General features: G+C 44.1%; 1 protein-coding gene across 7 annotated transcripts in view; it reads left to right on the forward strand.

Moving 5' to 3' along the window:
* The window catches only part of TENM2 (teneurin transmembrane protein 2), a gene marked incomplete at both ends in the record, with an annotated part of 986019 nt that overhangs the window by 845001 nt on the left and 121638 nt on the right, over positions 1–19380 (forward strand). For 3 of the 7 annotated variants that reach the window (XM_080698868.1, XM_080698870.1, XM_080698874.1), the window contains 3 exons: positions 1038–1232; positions 8526–8726; positions 10510–10695. In XM_080698868.1, coding sequence (XP_080554994.1) covers positions 1038–1232; positions 8526–8726; positions 10510–10695 — 582 coding nt within the window. Of the gene's footprint in view, positions 1–1037; positions 1233–8525; positions 8727–10509; positions 10723–19380 lie in introns of all 7 variants that reach the window. The other 4 variants (XM_080698869.1, XM_080698872.1, XM_080698873.1 and 1 more) reach the window with 2 other exon arrangements.

A 19380-nucleotide genomic window follows, 5' to 3' on the forward strand; every position in this document is an offset into this window, starting at 1 on the left:
CTGAGACAGAGATTCATTAGCTCAAATGTGTCCCATCCTTCTCATTTTATTTTATTTTATTTTATTTTATTTTATTTTATTTTGTGGTTCTGAGGATGGAACCCAGAGGCTTTCTACCTCTGGGCTATACTCCCAGAACTATTTTATACTTTATTTGGAAACAGGGTCTCACTAAGTTGCTGAGAGCCTCACTCAGTAGCTGAGGCTGGCTTCGAACCTGTGCGATCCCCCTGTCTCAGCCTCCCAAGCGCGGGGATTACAAGCGTGCGCCACCACGCCCGACCTCCATCCTTCTCATTTTAAAACAGACATCAGCTTGTGAGAATAGAAACAGACTAGCCAGGAGTGGTGGCACACACCAGTAATCCCATTACTTGGGAGGCTGAGACAGGAGGATTGCAGATTTGAGAACATCCTCAGCCACTTAAGGAGACTCCCAGCAACCAACAAGACCTTGTTTCAAAACAAAAAATAAAAAGGTCTGGGGGTGTATGTTGGAGGTAGAATGACCCTGGTTTCAATCCTTATTATTACAAAAAAAAAAAAAAAGACCCAACTAATCCAAGGGTAAAATCCTCAGCAAAACAGCTTCTGATCCTCAGTGCCCATGAAACATCAATGCAGCAGCTTTATTAAAGGCACAGCTTGAGGATCAGCCCTGGTTTCCAGTTGGGCTGCCCTGCTCATGAGCTTGGGATCATGGGCAAGTTAGGTCACCAGCCTGAGCCTTGTCTGCAAAGTGGGGGTTCTAAATGCAGCCTCCACCTCCTGGGCTAGTTAGGAAAATGACTTGAGAATCACCCCCCACTCGTTCTCTCCCCTGGCACCTGGTATGTGTTGGATGGGTGGTAGCCACTGTCGTTCAGAGCGGTTCTGCTATTGTTTATCTGGCTCTGCACCTCCATGGCCAGTGTCCCCAGCCTACAAGGCTGTAGGCAAAGCCACCACGCCAGCCAGGTTCTCCCCCCTCACACCGGCACGGCCCCTCAGATGTTGGCCCCTTTGTGACCTGTTATTCTGTCCTTGGTTCTCTGCAGCCGCCTGCCCCGTCCTGTGCAGTGGGAATGGCCAGTACTCTAAAGGAACATGCCAGTGCTACAGCGGCTGGAAGGGCGCGGAGTGCGACGTGCCCATGAATCAGTGCATCGACCCTTCCTGCGGGGGCCACGGCTCCTGCATCGACGGGAACTGCATGTGCTCGGCTGGGTACAAAGGAGAACACTGTGGGGAAGGTAAGCGCCCTGGGTGTGGGCGGCCGGCTGGGCCACGCGAGGAGTCCAGCCCCGGGCTCCCTGTTTTGCAAAGAAGATTTCAAAACCCTTGACTTTGATATACTTCTTTAATCGGAGAACAGAAAGGGCCTCTGGAGAAGGTTCTAGAAAAATGTTTTTGTTACACCCTTCTTTAGGAACATTAGTTCCTTTTCCCTCCCTCCTTTGTATTTCTCTTCAAATTGCTGTCTTTGCTCTGTCTCCCCTTTCCCTATACTACCCCTCCTCCTCCTTTCCTTCCTCCTCCTCCTCCTCCTCCTCCTCCTCCTCTTCCTCCTTCTCCTCTTCCTCTTCTTTCTCTTTCCTTTTCTCCCCCTATCTCCTTCTGTCTTTTATTCTGCTGTATATAAAGTCCTTCAAATTAGGAATGACTAAGACTATCCAGAGGAAAGAAATGAGAAGCTCTAAGCCCCCTGTCTTCCTCGGGCCTGATTTATTTGGGGGGTTTCACTGTCATTTGTTTGTTTTTATACTCTTCTTGGTAACTTAAGACCAGTACCCATCTGTGTAAATATTTCAACAAAAATTAATAGCAGTATAGAGTCATCAGATCTGAAAGACTGTAGGGACCCAGGTCATTTGGAGACACTGTGTAGGATAAATTACCCTGGTTACCTACAGCCATCCAGAGCTGGGAAGTGTGACCTGCCTACAAGAGGGGCTGGGTCTTGAAGAACTCAGAAGAGCTCACCACAGCATCCATTTAAGGGTCTCTAGTACACATGAGAGGGGGGACCAAGGATGTCATAAACTGACCTGACAAATAAGAGGAGGCTATTAGGAAGGAAATGTGAGGACCAGGAGAGGTGTTCAGAAACCAGGAGGAAGAAGCCAGCGTGGTGGCGCACACTTGTAATCCCAGTACTTGAGAGGCTGAGATAGGAGGATCACAGGTTCATGGCCAGCCTCAGCTTCTTAGTGAGGCCCTCTGCAACTTAGTGAGACCCTGTTTCAAAATAAAGAATAAAAAATCTGGCTAGGGGTGTAGCTCAGAGGTAGAATACCCCTGGGTTTGATCTTCAGTACCACAAAGAAAACAAAAACAAAAACTGGAAATAGTCCTACCGTGCAAATAGCCCTAACTCTAGAGGGTTCTTTCTGGAGAGGTATATGGTACCAAGGTTGGGACCAAGTCCCGGTGCCAGTAAAGCAAGGCACTCAGCTGCCTACATCCTTCCTTCTCTATAGATGTCCTTCTAGAATATGGTATAGAGTTGCCCATCTCTGGCTTCTCACCAGGTGAAGCATCAGTCACAGTTGGTAGGGCAGTAAGAAGGCAGTCTCTTTGAGACCCTTACCCACCTTTGAAACCCAGCCTTTGAATTGGGTCAGTCCTCGTCTTCTAGCTGAGCTACTTTGCTCTAGATTCGTCTCCCAGAGAAATGCCCCCATGCATTCAAACAGCCCGCGTTCCTCCCGCGCTCCAGTTAGGATAAAGTGTTAACTCACCCAGAGAACTAAAGGGACACATGGAGCCTACTGCCTTCTGTAGGTGAGGCTGCTTGTAAGGATCATCCAGCACGTCTCTGGAGAAGAGACACTGTTGGTTGACGTATGTCATGTCCCTCCATTTCTTGTGGATAAGCTTTTAACAGAAGATCTCAAATTTTGTGAGATTCTCCACGCTAGTGGATTCATTGTTTCCGTTTCATTAAATATAGATCTCCAGAGATCTGTACAGAATAACCAAGCCAGGCATGGCGGCACACGCCTGTAATCCTAGTACTTGGGAGACTGGCATAGGAGATTTATGGGTTTGAGGCCAGCCTCAGCAACTTAGTAAAGCTCTCAGCAAGTTAGTGAGACCCTGTTTCAAAATTAAAAATAAAATAGGGTTGGGGGTGTAGCTCAGAGGTAGGACATTCCTGGATTCCATCCCTAGTACCACAAACTAAATAAACAAACAAACAAACAAATAAACAACCAATCATTTCACCTGTCACCAAAAAGTAATAATAGTGCCTTATCTTTAGATACGCTCACGTGGACTTCACATGTAAAATTCCCCATTTAGTAGTTTTTTTTTGAACTATGACTGCAGAGATACAGCTTCTATGACATTATTCTTGTAAGATTCTTCATTGTATTAGTAGCCATGCCCTTAAAAGGACCCAAAAGTCTTACCTCCCCCCTAGAACTTTCCTTTTCCAATTCTCTATATATTTCTTCATCTCTAATAAAAGGTACATTCGCTATGTTTATATCATAAAACCAAATTGGGAGTTTGGGTAGAGGAAATACTGATTTAATAACCATGCGCAAAAGGTTAAAGTTCTTAAAGATAAATGGATTGCAGTAAGCAAGGCTGCATTCACCGAAAACATGGGAGAGGCCAATAATGTGACAAGAAAGGTTAGCACGACCTTCTGCATACATCACCGGGTGAGAGGAAAGTGTTGGAGCTGAGACATTGCCAGGCTTAGAATTTTTTTCTCCCCTGCAAAGATTGTGCATACCCACAGCCGTAGGAGAGGGATTTCAAGTGCTTCCTCAACTTTCTGACTCTCCCAGCCAGTCTTATTTAAATGTACAGAGTAAATTAACCATCCAACGAAACAAGTGAGCTTCATGGAACATTATAAAATCTCCCCTATTGATTTCTGCTACCCAAAAAGAATGCACCGAGGTGATTCATATGCTGTTTGCAAAAGAGGAAATGGAATCAGAAAGTCGGGATCAGCACTTTTTCTTCCATTTAGCTTTTTTATTTCTGATATTCATCACGGTCATCACATTCAAACAATTTACCTGAAATGACCGTGGCAACGAAATCAATAGTTGCCATCCGCCATTGCGGCTGCATAAACATTGTGGTACTATTAACAAGTCTGCAGAAGCGAATGCGGGGACGTGTGTGTGAGGTGTCGTGGTGTGAGGCCCGGGGAGTGGGAAGGGGAGGCGAGAGAAATTGACATATTAGTTTAAGTCGGCCATGTTTTCATGTCAGTGTTAGGGTTGAATCATTTTTCAATGACATTTAACTTCATAAATGTAATTCATGGTTCTTCGGGGGTTTATACTACATATTGTTTGTAAAACTCCTTGACCTCCTTTTTTAATCCTTAGGGATAGAAATTGCATTCACAACCCCTTTTTGTCAAACCTACAGAGGACCCAAGACTAAATGAGTTCTAATGATTTCAGCTGCCAGGGGCCTGGCGTTTCCAGGCATGGGGTACTTAGCTGGTAAAGGCCACTGTCCCCCTTTTAAGTATAACACTGCTTCTATTTATAAAGCTTTGTAAAATGCCATAGTCCCTTCTGCCTGCTAAAGACTCTAAGGACGTGGCCATGAGACCGTCTTATGAAATTGGAACCAAATTTAAAATTCATAGTGAAACCGCTCCTCTTAAAGTTTGAATTTAGTTATTCCATCAGCCGTTGTAATTATATAGCACTAAGGGCATATTTACTGGTACCGCTGACCAGAGAAAGGGCTAGCTCATATTTCTAGATACTATAAATGGTTCTTTTGATGACATTGTCGTACTGGCCTAATAAATCTCAGTGGATTTTCCTCCTTTCTTCATACCATAATTCAGGATAGAAAAGAGAGAGCTAATTTATCTGGAAGAAAAATCTCTTTCTCTCTCCCTCTCTCTCCCCCTCTCCCTCTTCCTCTCTCTCTCTCCTCCCTCTTTCTTTCTTTCCCTCCCTCCCTCTCTCTCTTTCTCCCTTTCTTCCTCTCTCCCCCCTTTCGCCCTCTCCCCCCTCCCCTTTCTGTCCTCTTCTCGATATATTTTTTATTATTTTATCTTTTTAAAAAAAAGATTATGATATATTTTGAAAGCTCCTAGCTTTCAAAACATTTTATTTGTTTGTTTGTTTGTTTGTTTGTTTACTTATTTTTATTGTGGTACTACAAATTGAACCCAGAGGCATTCTACCTCCATGCTATCCCCAGCCAGGTTTAAAAAAAAACAACAACAACAGTATCTCAATAATTTACAGAGAGCCTCATGAGGGCTCTGAGGCTGGCCAACAATCCTGTTATCCTCCTGTCTCAACCTCCCAAGCACTGGGATTACGAGCTTGCACCACTACACCTGACCTCACCAAACACTTTAAATGGCTAATTATAGGTGGAGAACAATTTTGAGGCAATAACACACAAGACATTTTGTGTATATATTGATTTATTTATTTGAAATGGGGACAAAGTTCTTTAAAAAACTAGAACTTTAAATTTTCCTTTATTAGAAAAATATGAGCATGATTGGTTTTGAATGAATTAGCTCATAGTTTGCAAATCCAAAAATAAAAATTATTTCCAAAAACAAGAACTAGCACCATTTCTCTTTCTCATCAGCCTTTCACCCTGGAATTTGCCCTGCTAATGACAGGTACTTGGAGAAAACTCTATCATTCATTCTGACAGCCATTATGGGTTGGACACATACTATATTTCCTGAACTGTGCTGCGGATGAGACACCAAGATAGTGCACAGCTCCTTTACGAATGTGTCCTATGTGCTGGAACCTTTTAGTTCAGATTTACATACAGATGTGTTCCACCACCCTCGGTGGAGCAAATTTAAAAGTATCAGAATAATTTATATCACCAGGAGCTATATTCCCCAAGACAATGAATTCAATTCCAAAGTGATTGTAGCAAGATTAAATAACATCATCATAAACATCACCAACTAATAATAAATCTCCAAAATTCACCTTTCTGGGGAAAAAGTCATTGCTTTCCCCCATGGCTCAAACAGTTCAGAACTGAGCTCCATAAATAATATCTTCCTGAGAATGGCATCCTGAGAAACATATCTTAATACTGAAAATAGTTATTTTTGCCTCAAAGGAAGGGTGCTATTTGGAAGCTTCATGGGATATCGTGATTTCCAATAAATCCAAATTCTTCAAGTCACATGTCCCCCATCACTGTTTAGTTTGTGGCATGGATAATTGAAGTAATGATATATTTAGAGTGAGGGCATGGGCATTTTTGCTAAATGAAAAAGCAAAAAACAAAGACACCCAACATGGGCAATGTAAGAGTCAACCCTGCAGAAAGCATTCCAAGGGGTGTGTATCTCAGTGTAGTGGTGAATTATTTAAAGACTGAATGTCTTGCATATTTCGATCTTGGCATTGGGCAAGGAAGAAAAGCAAAATCGTTTCTGAGGATTTAAACCTCAAGGTGGCACGCATACACACACTGTACACTGTCAGTGTGGTCCCAGACCCTAAAGAAAAGAACTTAAAATGGTCTCAGGCTGGCTGGACCCCCAGGTGATAACAGAAGCAATACTTGGATACAGGCCAACAGGCCTGACTTTAAAGCTGTTACAACCACGGGAGTGTATGTTTTAGTCAAATAAGGTGATGAGACTTGCACATTTTTTGATCCATGGGGCAACACATTGGCCCTCTGCAAAAGCACGGTTCCTCTTTCAAAACCCAGTTGTGCGGAGCTTTCTTCTCCAAATGCCACTGCAGCATCTCCCAGGACACCTACAGAAGCCAGACTGCCTGACCAAAGCCCTGGGTGTCCAGTCCTTGTGCAGGAAGGGGGTTCCGAGGTTGACGGTCATATGCTTTTGCAAAAAGCCCTGTCCTCTAATCTCACTTAGCATAACATTCTCTAATTCCATCCATTTCTCTGTAAATGATGTAATTTTGTTCTTCTTTATGGATGAGTAAAATTCCATTGTGTACATACCCCATAGTTTTGTAATCCATTCATCTGTTGATGGACATCTTGGCTGGTTCCATAGTTTGGCAATTGTGTATTGTGTGGCTATGAACATAGATACGCTTGCATTAGTTTGGTAGTTTAGTCAGTCACAAAAATAAAAAATCAGATGCTTTCCTTAATATGTGGAAGCTAGGAGAAAAAGAGTCATAGGAGGAACTCTAGACGAAGAAAGAGAAACCATAGATGAGCAAACAAGGTGACCTAGCTGAGGGAGATGGAAGGGGGAAAGAGGCAAATTCCCTAATGTACATGATGTACATTCACAAACATATCAAAGTCAATCACTAAGCCAAGCATGAGGAGGGAGGGGGAGAGAATAGGTGGGAATTGAGAAAGGGCTAAATAAGTGATGTGTGCATGTATGCCTCCACCATCTTGTACTCCATTAAGATGTATGACTATAATGAACCAATAAAAACAATTTTTAAAAAGCCCTGTTCTAGCCAGGCATGGTGGCGCACGCTTGTAATCTCCACGCTTGGGAGGCAGAGACAGGAGGATCGCGTAGGTCCGAGGCTAGCCGCACTGGCTTAAGAGGCCCTGTTTCCAAATAAAAATATAAATATAATAGGTCTGGGAGTGTAGCCCTGAGGTAGAAGGGCTTCCAGGAACCCCAGTACCACCAAAAAACAAACAAACAAAAGCCCTGTTCTCAACAGTGGTCTTTGTGGGAATGAATATATACTTACCCTTTTATGAAGACAGACGAAGAATCAGACCATGACACTAGCCAGCATCTGGCCATTAACTTGTCCCATTGACTCTCCGGTGGAGAGCCAGCACCACAGCCAAGGCACTCACTCATCCAGTCCACCGTGGTCCCGGTAGGAGGGTCCCCAGCTCTGCATGGGCTGCACACCCAATTTCACCTCTCCTGGCCTGAGCAGTCACTGACTCCTTCAGTAAGTGTGTGTTCAGAGAATGAAACTAATTTTAGACATAGCCTAAGTAAAGCTTAATTAGGAAAGTGACTCATTTACGAGTTTCATGGATGCTCTTCTTTATCTTTTGTTCTCTTTCAAGTCACAGAGCAGCAAAGTTAGAAGGAGCCTCTCTCTTTTCCCCACTTAGAGTGAGAGGTGATGGGGTTTGGTGGCACACACGGAGACCTCGTTGGTATTTGCATTCCTGGCATGGCACAGTCACCGTAGGAAGGTTCATACGGGCAAGGTCCTAAAAGTTGGCCGACAGGCACACCTCTCTGTCCATATAAAATCTATATCTGATCCTCCCTAGTTTCCCTTCAGGAAAGGCCTCCCTTGGTAGCCTGTGGTAAAGATGCTTGGCACGTGTCCGTGGTTGTTAGAGGTCCGAGATACCATTGTTCTCCTGCACCCCTTTCAAGTTTGAAATTTGGGGCTTTGACATATTAAAAAAAAGCCTTTATTTTTAGGAGTGTTCTTCAAGTGGACACATAAGTATTACCTGGGCTGTTTGGTTTGCTTGCAAGTATATAGGAATCGGTGAACCTTTGGTCCATTGAGAAGGGGGCCCAGCCTCTCAGCCCATCACCAGTGAGTGACCAGTGTTTTTCCTCTGCTTTCTTTCAGTCGACTGCTTGGATCCTACCTGCTCCAGCCATGGGGTCTGTGTCAATGGAGAATGCCTTTGCAGCCCTGGCTGGGGTGGTCTTAACTGTGAGCTGGCGAGGGTCCAGTGTCCAGACCAGTGCAGCGGCCATGGCACGTACCTACCCGACTCGGGCCTCTGCAGCTGTGATCCCAACTGGATGGGTCCCGACTGCTCCGTTGGTAAGCCGAGAGGCTTCTCCCTCTCTCCGCCCAGCACTTGTGCCCTGTGTACTGTGCCATTCCCAAGAGGATGGGAATCTCCTCTTCACTCTTAGCTGGGGACAAGGGACTTGGGTCGGTCACACAGTGCCATCCTCGCTTTCTTCTCCTTAGCCATGGAGTCTGTGGTCTTTGAGAAACAACAAAACCCCTGCATTGATTCTTATGCTTATGTTCAATTAACACAAATGTATGAGGGGCCTGGGGGGCGGGGTGGGGGTGCTTCTATTTGCATTATAGGTTTTCTTATGTACACTCCCTAAAGGTGCCAGAAAACAAAACAGAACAATTCAGTCCTGGACAAACTGAATAGAACGTCCTATAAAACAGAAAAGAGGCTCCCTCGGGGGGCTGTGTGAGCATGTTATAGAGCTCTGCAATACTCCAGTGACAGGAAAATAATGAAGTTGCGCTGTACACTTTATTTTCCTAAAATTAAGAGTACATGTCTTATCTCCCAAGCGATCTTAAAAATGGAACAGTTCAACAGTTCACGCAGGTCCCCACCTTCCTGAGGAAGGTTCCACACACGCGACGCATGCCCATCCAAGCTGGCGATCATCAAGCCGCCCCCTTCCTCCGGGTAGGGAGACAGCTGTCAGATTGCCATGGCAATCAGAAAGGGAATGTATGTGAAGCTTTCTCTACAATGGAGGGAAAAAAAATGAATATTTCATTCCAAAAAAATTAAAAGGATTGAGTCATTTTAAAATGGGCTATTTTAGGATGTCTTCTCAGCCCACTTGACTCTGGTTTTGTGTTTGATGCTGGTAGACCTGGCAGAAGATGGGGAGGGGTGGCAAGAGTCCTGGATCAAAGGCCCCTCTTGTGCTACGGACATGCTGTGTGACTTTGAGCCAGTCACTCACCACCCCTGGTCTGACTTCCCCTCCCCTGGCCTGCTGAGCCATGCCTCCCTCAGTACAAGGTTGTAAGGGTGAGTGTCTGGCACGTGTCTGTCCTCGCGTGAGAGCTCTGGAGCGCCAGAGAGTGCACATCTGTCTGTCTGTCTCCTCCCTGACCACAAAAGACTTTGAGCTCCTTTGAGAAAGAGACTGTGTAAGTGCAGTACAGTTACGGCAGTCAGCAAGGCCGCCAGCTCGCTCATCTGGGGAATGAGGGTCTGTAGTCAGCGTGGGGATGGAGCAGAAGGTCCCCAGTAACCTTGTGGGCTTGGGCAGTTCAGGCTCCCAAGGGAGGAAGAATCCCAGCTGGCCAGGGAGTCAGGACCCACTGAGCCTCTTGACAGTGGGCACCTCCTGGTTAGCCTCGCCAACCTGGAACCCCTGCCTGGGCGCCTTCTCCAGGGATAGTCTCCATCTCTAGTATCAAAACCACCCAGGGGACTTATTCAGCTGTATTCTCGAGCCTCCTTCGCAGAGATTCTAATCCACGTGGTCCAACCAGAGAACAAGAATTTGCATTTCTTACCCATTCCCATGTGATGGTGATGCTGCAGGTCTGGAGACTGCACTTTGAGAATCACCAACATAATAATAATAATAATAATAATAATAATAATAATAATAATAACAACAACAACAACAACAACAACAACAACAACAACAACAGCAACAACAGCAACAACAGCAACAATAATGAATTAATACCCCTCCAGCAGAGAGACACGCCTCCACCAATGTCATGGGCCTGCTCCAAGGGCCCAGGCCACATGTGTGGTCTGGCTTCCAGGAAGGGTGTCTCCGGCTGCCCTGTTGAGCTGTAATCATTGTTTTTCTTCCAGAAGTGTGCTCAGTAGACTGTGGCACTCACGGCGTCTGCATCGGGGGAGCCTGCCGCTGTGAAGAGGGCTGGACAGGCGCAGCTTGCGACCAGCGCGTGTGCCACCCCCGCTGCATTGAGCACGGGACCTGTAAAGATGGCAAATGTGAATGCCGAGAGGGCTGGAATGGTGAACACTGCACCATTGGTAGGCAAACGGCAGGCACCGAAACAGGCACATATTGCTTTATTTTCATAAATCGTAGATCTATAGTGACGGTCGTGCATTGCCACCGGCTCTTCCTTCAGGGACACGAGTGCTCCCCAATGTCCCTGCTGCCCCTCCAAATCTCCATGGGGACTGAGGAAGGGAAAAACAAGGCCTCTCACTGGAAAAGGCTTTCCCCTTCTTTCTGAAATTCCAGGTTGGGAGAGAAGGGACCAGTTGAAATAAGAAAGCCCAACCAAATGTTGCAATCAATCTTGGGGAGGCAGGAATGAACATGCATGGGAAATTGTCAGTGCCTAGAGGTTTCAAGCGCACCAAATCATCCCTGAGGTCTGTGGGTCTTCCCTTTTCAAATGCTCTCCCAGCTGGCCGGATCCCTGGGTCCCTGTGAGTTGGCAACAAAGCAAACTTACTTTTTCAGGGTCAGGTTAGATGGAGGCATGACCCGCGGTTCCCTGAGTAGCCCGGTTCTGCTGTGGTAGGTGTGAATGAGTATCTTCTCACTGTCACAAGGCTCCACAGCCGGGCTTCTGACCCTCCCCATTGCCACTAACACGCATAAGGGCCTCCTCCTCTACTCCCATTTTATCCTGTCCTCAGATGCCTTCTACATTAGCTTCTTGACCAAAAATACCTTTAAAGGTCACTTTTCTTGTTAAGACACAATCATGTTGAGGTTTCTTCATTCTGGGCTTTGTTTTTTCCCACTGTGGTGTGGAAGTACAGTACTGGTTGGAAGGCGCCCAGGTATGCCTTTGATGGAGGAGTTGGAAGCCAGTGCTTTGGGGCTTTTCCACATTTCTTGGACAGTTGGGATTACAGAGATTTCAACTTCAACATCATTTTATCTCCAATTTTTGTTTTGTTGTTTAACTAGGTCAGTCCTAGGATCCATTCCGTGCCAGTCTGGACAAATCCACTTGCCTATGTGGAAACTATTGTCCGTCTCTTGAAGTTACCTTTGACCTGAACCACCAAGTTTGGGATCCTTCCCTCTGTCCTAGCCCAACAACCCCACCCGTGGCTTGGCCACCTGGAATGAGAGACAGAGTGAGAAGCTTGCCCAGGGCTGACTGATGAGATCAGACTCAGTTTCCCATGCTGTTCATTTGGGTTGTTTAGCAGAGACACGGTGGACTGACTCTGCATTCAATTTCCTGCAGTTCTATCTTAATTGGACACCCGAGGGGCAGCATGTCAATCAGGCCCATGACCATAGCACTGGGACCCTGCCGGGACAGTCTGTTGGCAGTGAATTGTTTTTGCAATCTCTCAATGACGCTCCAGGTCCTGCTTCCCCTGCAGCCACCCTCATCTTCAGTCCCCTGTAGTCTGAGGGGTAATTCGCAAGACTTTAGAGGGAGGGATGCACAGTCCAAGACCAAGAGAGTTATTCCAATAGCTCCCACTCTTAGGGGCATTCCTCTGGATGTACGTTTGCATGCCCGGTGTGATTTAAGTGGAGACTTTGCCCCAGTCCCGTATCTTAATTGGCCCAATCCTCCTTCTTCCAAAAGCTCTCACCAATCCACAACCTTTAGGAACATAATCCAATTTTCAATCCATTCAATCTAATGTCTACTCCCTCTGCTGCCCATTCCCACATCTGCAAGGTAAGGAGATAGGTTAGTACACCCACACTGATGCCTGCTGGCTATTCCCACCTGCAACCCATCCTCACTTCAGACATGGTTCACAGAGGGTGGTAGAGATAGATTGAGGCAGGAGGTGGCTGACTCTGGCCTGGGAGCCCATCCTGGCCTGGCCTGCCATCTATTTTTCTATAGCTTATAAGTTAAGAATTAATTTTATATTTTAACAGCTGTCAGAAATCCACCAAAAAATCTTTTTTAACATCTGACAGTCCTATGAAGTTCAAATTTCATTGCCCATAAACCAAGTGTTAACAGTGGCCACAACCATGCGTTGACGTCTGCTTCACATCTTTGTCACTGAGCAGCGATGCCGAATCCATGGCCCCACAGAGCCAATTGGTATCTGGCCCTTTCTAGTCAGTGTCTGAGCTCTGAATGAGTGACTTTTCCAAGTTTAAATGGAGAGAGAAAAGAAAAGGGAGTCAGGCCAATGTCCCCGTTAGGAAAAGGACAGCGGTCCTGGCTTGAGGGCTATCGGGGACCAAGAGAAAGGAAGTAGGTCCTGATACCACAGAGCCCAAGAGAAGAGAAGATGACAGATGAGTAGAAATGTCTCTGGGGACCTTGAATCTGACACAGGCAGATGACAGCTCTGGTCTCAGTAGAGAATGGTGAGGATGAGTCCAGCAAGAGGATACAGGCAGTTCAAGGGAAGCCAACTCTTGCGGGAGATGAATCAGGAAAGGTGTTTCTGCTCTTTGAAGTGTTGGGCCCAAGTTTCACATCTCTGTGAGCTGACACATATGAGTTCTTGAGGGACGTGGAGAAAGTGCAAATTTATATGTCACAGAAAGCTCCCACCATGAAGAGGGGGCTGGTGCGGGAAGGTCCCTCACCTAGAATTAAGACGCCCCGTAACTTTAGAGTGTGTACTGTGAAAGTTATAAAGATCTTGGTCACCAATGTATTTTCATGTGAGAAAAGGGCTCTGTCACTTTATTAGTAGGACATGTGCTGTCTTCTCCTAGTTTTGTTCATTGGAGTTTCTCAAAGGAAAAGGAAAGAAAAGCCAAACATATCTTGGTGGTGAGATTCGCTATTGGAAAACTAGAGAGATGTTTGTAAGTGCATAATTGCTTCTTATGCTCTTCAACCTCTAGACCCCAGAGCTGTTGCATGGAGTTTTAGTCTTTTAGTTGGAATAGACACTCCTGTCATTTCATTTAAAGTAAATGCCATGATTTACAAGCTCAAAATCAGTCTCCTCCTCGGGGATACTGACAGTCAGAGAGGAAAGGGAGACTCTTTGGTCCTTTCCAAGCAGACTTCAAATGCTATATTTTGAAAATAGAAAATAAATAAGAATGAAATGGCACCTAGTGGGTAAATAATACCTGGGGAATTTGGGGTAAGGCAGAATGACGGTGGTTAGCATTGGGTACTTAGGTTGCCTGGGACCTGTTCTAAAAGGTCATGATGAGGTGGTTTTCTTCGGGTCATTGCAAATAGTCAGCTGAGCAATTTGCATTAACACTTGTGGATTGCATTTATTGTACGAAGGAAACCACGGAAATAAGTAGGAAAGAAAAGGAAGAAGATCAAAGCACAGACTTCTAAAACCCAGTCGAGTAGAAGCACCAGGGTGTACTCATGAGTGATCAAGTTATTTATATTTTGAAATGTAGCCCATATTGCTGCAGATTTAAGTGAAAAGTATACTACAGTGTTAACTGTTAGTGCTAACTTTCCAGCAGACTCAATTCCACCAAGCAGTGATTCTTGTGTTATCTCTTTCTAACAAGTTAAATAAAGGTATGGCAAAAATCTACAGGGTTTCAAAGATAAGAAATAGACCTTGAATCCAAATCCACCACAATTCACGTATATCATTGGTATACATTATTATTATTATTTGGATACAGTGCAGTTTACTCTAATGAATAAACTGAAAGTCACACTACATAGTTAGAAGAGGTTCATTCTTTACACATGATCTTGAAATGAGTTGTTGTTCCTGCAACCTGCCACAACCCTTACTTTAGAGTGTGTGCTGTGAAAGTTATAAAGATCTTTGGTCAGGGACCAAAGAGGATTCAGCATCCGAAGGCCATTCAGTGGCTATGGTCCCATAGCATAAAGGAACTATAGAAATTTATTAGGATAAAATTGCTATGAATTAAAGTAAACTCAGATAAGCATCTCCTATATTATAAAGAGACCAAGTAAATGCCAATATGTTTTGCCAGCAGAATAGTGGGTAAAATAGGAGGAGAAACCAATATGCATATTAGCATGGAATGCAGAGGGGAGATGTCAAATGCTAATAAAGCACTGTTGGGAAGGTCTCCTGGATGTAGGCTCTCCAGACTTCTCTTCTGAGTAATACACACTAACATACACACCAACCAAATCAACCACCACTGGCTCTTTCCAAACCTGGGTGAACTGTTTGGTATCCAGGCAGTGAGCAGCATCCGCCATGGTTATTCCAACTTGTGTGTTTTATCTGCATGGTCCTGACCTCTGAGTGCATTTCAGAATACTGACAACTTGATTCTCAGGGCCATGTGGGGCTAAGTGACCCGAGCAAGTGCCCCAAGTCAGAACAGTTTTCTTTTCCCTCTATTGCACTGGGCCCTTGTATTTTTCCTCTTTAATTGGTTGGGGAAAGAAATAGGTTCTTGTGATGTTAATAAGGAAAATGAATCTTTACCCAAGGTAAAACCAGCCGTGCGACAATCTGATGCACTGATTAAGTGATTGTCATCAGGAGTAGACAGGGTCACGGTCCAAGAGGGAGAACGCTTCAGAACAATAGGGAGTGGGCTGGGAAGAAAGCGGCTGTTTAAATTAACCAGCTTCAGACTGAAGACAGCTGCCTCTGCATCCCATTCCAGCTTCATTCCAAGTTATGAAAATGTTTTCTTCTTGTAGCAATTGTCCTCGAACATTTGAGACTTTAGCACTCTACAATGAGATCAAGTCAGGTTGAAATTAGCCATTGTGGAGTTACCCTCACCATCAGGTCTTAAGATGCAACCTATTCTGATTGGTTAATTAACCTATTCCTTCAGGGGCTCTTATTGGAATTGGAACTGTCCTGAGGTCCTTTTTTAAAAAAAAATAAAAATAAAAAATCTGAAGTGATGCCCTTTCACTGTTAAAGATTATAGATAAACTTTTAGCAGAGCAATTGGATTTCCCCCCACAATTTGGCTAAAATGTGAGTCCTCTTGTTGCAAATCAGGAAATCCCCATGTCCAGAAATTCTCCTTAAGCCTGGATCACATAGTCCATTGGAGATTCCCTTTCCAAATCTGGAAGAAGGACTGGGAGGTAGAAATTACAGGAACACATTTCTACATCACTGTGAAAAACTAAAATGGCAGGAAATAATGGCTTAATGGGTAATGAGATTCTCATCAGTGGAAGTGTCTACTCTCTTGTCTGGGATATCAAAGTACGGCTTTCAGCCTCAGTCAGAAAATAGACAAGATAAACACAAACTTCATTCTAACTTTATGACTTGATCATTCTGTAATTTAAATAGGAGCATATTTGAAATCACTTTCCATGAAATGAACTCTCACCAAAAATAAAAAAGGAAGAATTCTCAGGGTTTTCATTTGGTGGGAAGACATTGACTTGGACCATCCTGAGTACCACCTCCTTAAAGATTCAGAGGAACTGGTCAATGTACTGGTCCTGCCCCTTGTAACCCAATGACAGGGCCAGATTTATTGAGAGTACAGTTATGCATTGTTTAATGACAGATATACATCCTGAGAGCAGCATCTTTAGGCAATTTTGTCACTGTGGGAATGTCATAGAGTAAACTTAGGGAAATCTAGAGGGTCAATGACTCAATATGACCTCTTGATACAATCAAAAGACACAGTAAACAAGACCTGTATGACAGTGGCTGAAAAACACAGTGCCATGTTTTACAGTAAGCTTTGTCATTACAAGTAGGAGTGTACTCTGAATTAACAACAAAAAGTAGAGTATAGTAAATACATAAGCCAGTAGCATCATTTTTTTATTTTTATAATCAAGTATCATGTGGTGTACACCATTGTATGAACTATACTTTTCTATGACTGGCAGCGCAGTGGGTTTGTTTACACCAGCCTCAGCACAAACGCACACTGTGTGGTGCTACAGGATTATGATGACAATGGTGCCACCAGGTGATAACTTTTTAGCTCTATTATGATGCTATGGGACCACTGGCATGTATGTGGTCTGTCATTGGCCAAGACCTTGTTATGGAGCTTGAGATAAGAAGCAAGACTTCACCAAAGCAAAGCACTACAAATGGTTTGCAACTCTTTAAACATAAACTTGTGGGTGGAGGATTAGCATAAGGAAGGTTCTAAATTCAAAAGAAAGGAAAACACAAAGCATAAGATCTGTGGAAGAAGATGGGATGAACGTCCCTAGGCTATAGGGACTGTAAAGTGTATAGGGAGCTTTCACAGAGACTACATCCCTTCCAAGTTCATGATTCATGGATCTGACAATGTGCACTTACGTCTTTACAGTAGAGAAGGTAAAATGGCTGTAGAGAGTGGAGCTGCTCTAGAGGGTTCTGATGGACAGCTTTCTCATCACTTGGCATCTGATTCCTTGTAGTGTCCTAAAAAGTAGACTGGCCAACAAAAGGTATATCTGTGTTCTAAGCTTGACCTCCAGGAGCATTCTGTGCCTAGAGCAGGCCACCTCACCTCCCTAGCCTCACTTTCCTCCTGTGGCAAATGAGAGCACTGGACCACATAATTGCTTTCAAGTGCATGATCCACCAGTATGAGATGCTTTTCATTGGTGGAAAAAATAAGTTTCATTGAATAGTTATTTAGTACTCTTAAAAGTAAGTATTAGGGGAAAATATAACTAGCACATCAAACTCATGATTATATAGGTATTATTGCTTAGGGATGTGGTGAATGTAGGCAGCATTATTAGGCCTGAGTAAATTTAAAGAAAATTATTAAGTAAATAACAGTGCAGATACTGCAAATATCACAGATGTGCCATGTGATTGACTGAATTTAGAACACACTTGAATGAGATGGTCTCTAAGGCCCTGTCCATTTCCAGAGTTTTATTACTTTTGATGCAAAATCGTATGAATGGGCCACTGTAATGCAATCGAGCCTTGCTCTATTCTTTTAAAGGGAGGTTTCAATGTAGACTCCCATAATACACACTGAAGACTTTACACTAAGGGGACAGACACAGCAGAGTGTTGCCCCAGCTGGTAGGGAATTGTTGAATTATTGAGGGCAGTGAATGGTACCTCTTTTTCCTTTCTTGCAGTGCTAGGGATGGAGCCCCGGGCCTCATGCATACTAAGCAAACGCTGTACCGCTGAGCCACATCCCCAGCCCTTGAATGGTGCGTTTTGTTATTAGTTTGTTCATTTGTTTATGTGCATACCTTAGTTCCCATTTATATCCAGGATCCCTGGAGGATCTTTTTGTACATTGAAAAACTTCCTTGTGTAGGTTGAGTAATGAGCTCCCACTTCACTTTACCCATGTGAGTGTATATATTTTAATAGAAAGAGAAGATACTGCAGCAGCACCCAGGTCACTCGGGCTGGGATACTGCAGGCATAACAAAGTGTTTAAGGCACAAGCTTTGTGTCCCTCTGCCTGAGCTCCAGTTGTAGCAGCTTTCCTCATCTTTACATGCCTCTATTTCTCTGTCTATAAAATGATGATACTAAGTAGTACCTACCTCCTTGGGTTGGATCTAAGGTACTTGGCACCGTGCATAAAGTCAGGGCCAAGTAAATGTAAGCCCACATCATCATCATCATCACCATCATTATCTAGTACCAATGTAAGAACACTTGAAGGGCAAAGGAGGATTTTTCAAAATAAATTTCTCAAGAAAAATTTATTGCCTTCAACCACCCTTTCACAAATCTGCCTCCAACCCACCCAGCAGTTAGTGATGTCAGAAATAACCAACTCCCGATCCAGTTTCCATACAAAGGTTTGCTCCACATCCGGCTGGTATCTGCTTCCAACGGGGAGCCAGAAACTGCCTCTCTCACCTGGAATTGGACCGGCTTATTTTACCAAACAACCCAATTGTACATGGAATCAAATATTTATGTTAAAAGAACCTCGTTGTGAAATTAGGGTTTGCTGCTTTCAACCAAAGGTTCTCAAACTCAACCTGTTCTTAGGCATGTTCTGAGGGCGCCAAGAAGCCTGTGATAATTTGTTTTTAATTCTGAGTTTCATTTTTATAATGTGTGTATTTCAAAAGGGAAAAACTTATTTTAAGGGTTATTTGGAAATTCTTTTTACTGAATAGAATAAAACATGAGTTCCCTTAAGCCTTTATTTCTCAAATGAGAGGCTACAGATATACCCTTGAGGAGTTTGGGAAGATACTGTGTTCTCCTTTAAGAAGGAACCTGGCATTTCTCAACTTGGGGCTGCTGCCTAATCAGTGTTTCTTAGAACACAATGTCCTCTTATTTTTTATTATTATTATTTCTTGTAATTCCTCAGGCTCTGGGTTGCAGGATCTTACTTGCACTGGCTCCATACATCACAGAATAATCCAGTACACCCGACTTAGACTCCCATCAAGTAGCATGTGTGCCTTCTGTAAAATCAAGTCTCTCATTGATTCTATGTCCCCATTCAGCCCCATAAACTTAACAATTACCCTCATTCCTCCCAGGCTGCAATTGCTTGACTCCTTGGAGCATGACCTATGCGTAACATCTGGGGATTTTCTGCAATTCTTTAACTCATCTCCTGGGTTATCAGGAGCCAAACAGGATATCCCACATGTTCATGAAAAGAACAGATTTTGCATTTCCTCCCAAGTTGCCTGGCCAAAAGAGATCAGTCTTACCGGTCCTCTTCTTTTGTAGCACTTGATCTCATGAGCTCTTTTTAAAAGGAATGCCTTTATTGCTTTTGAAAAGTAGGGTGCCACCATCTTGAAAACGTGCCAGTCAAAATCGGGGCTTATTCCTTGTCTCCTCATCCTTTTTATCATGCATGTCATTATAACCAGACCCACAGAAGGCAAACACGTT

This window comes from Muscardinus avellanarius (assembly GCF_963383645.1).
Source record: "Muscardinus avellanarius genome assembly, chromosome: 7".
NCBI lineage: Eukaryota > Metazoa > Chordata > Mammalia > Rodentia > Gliridae > Muscardinus > Muscardinus avellanarius.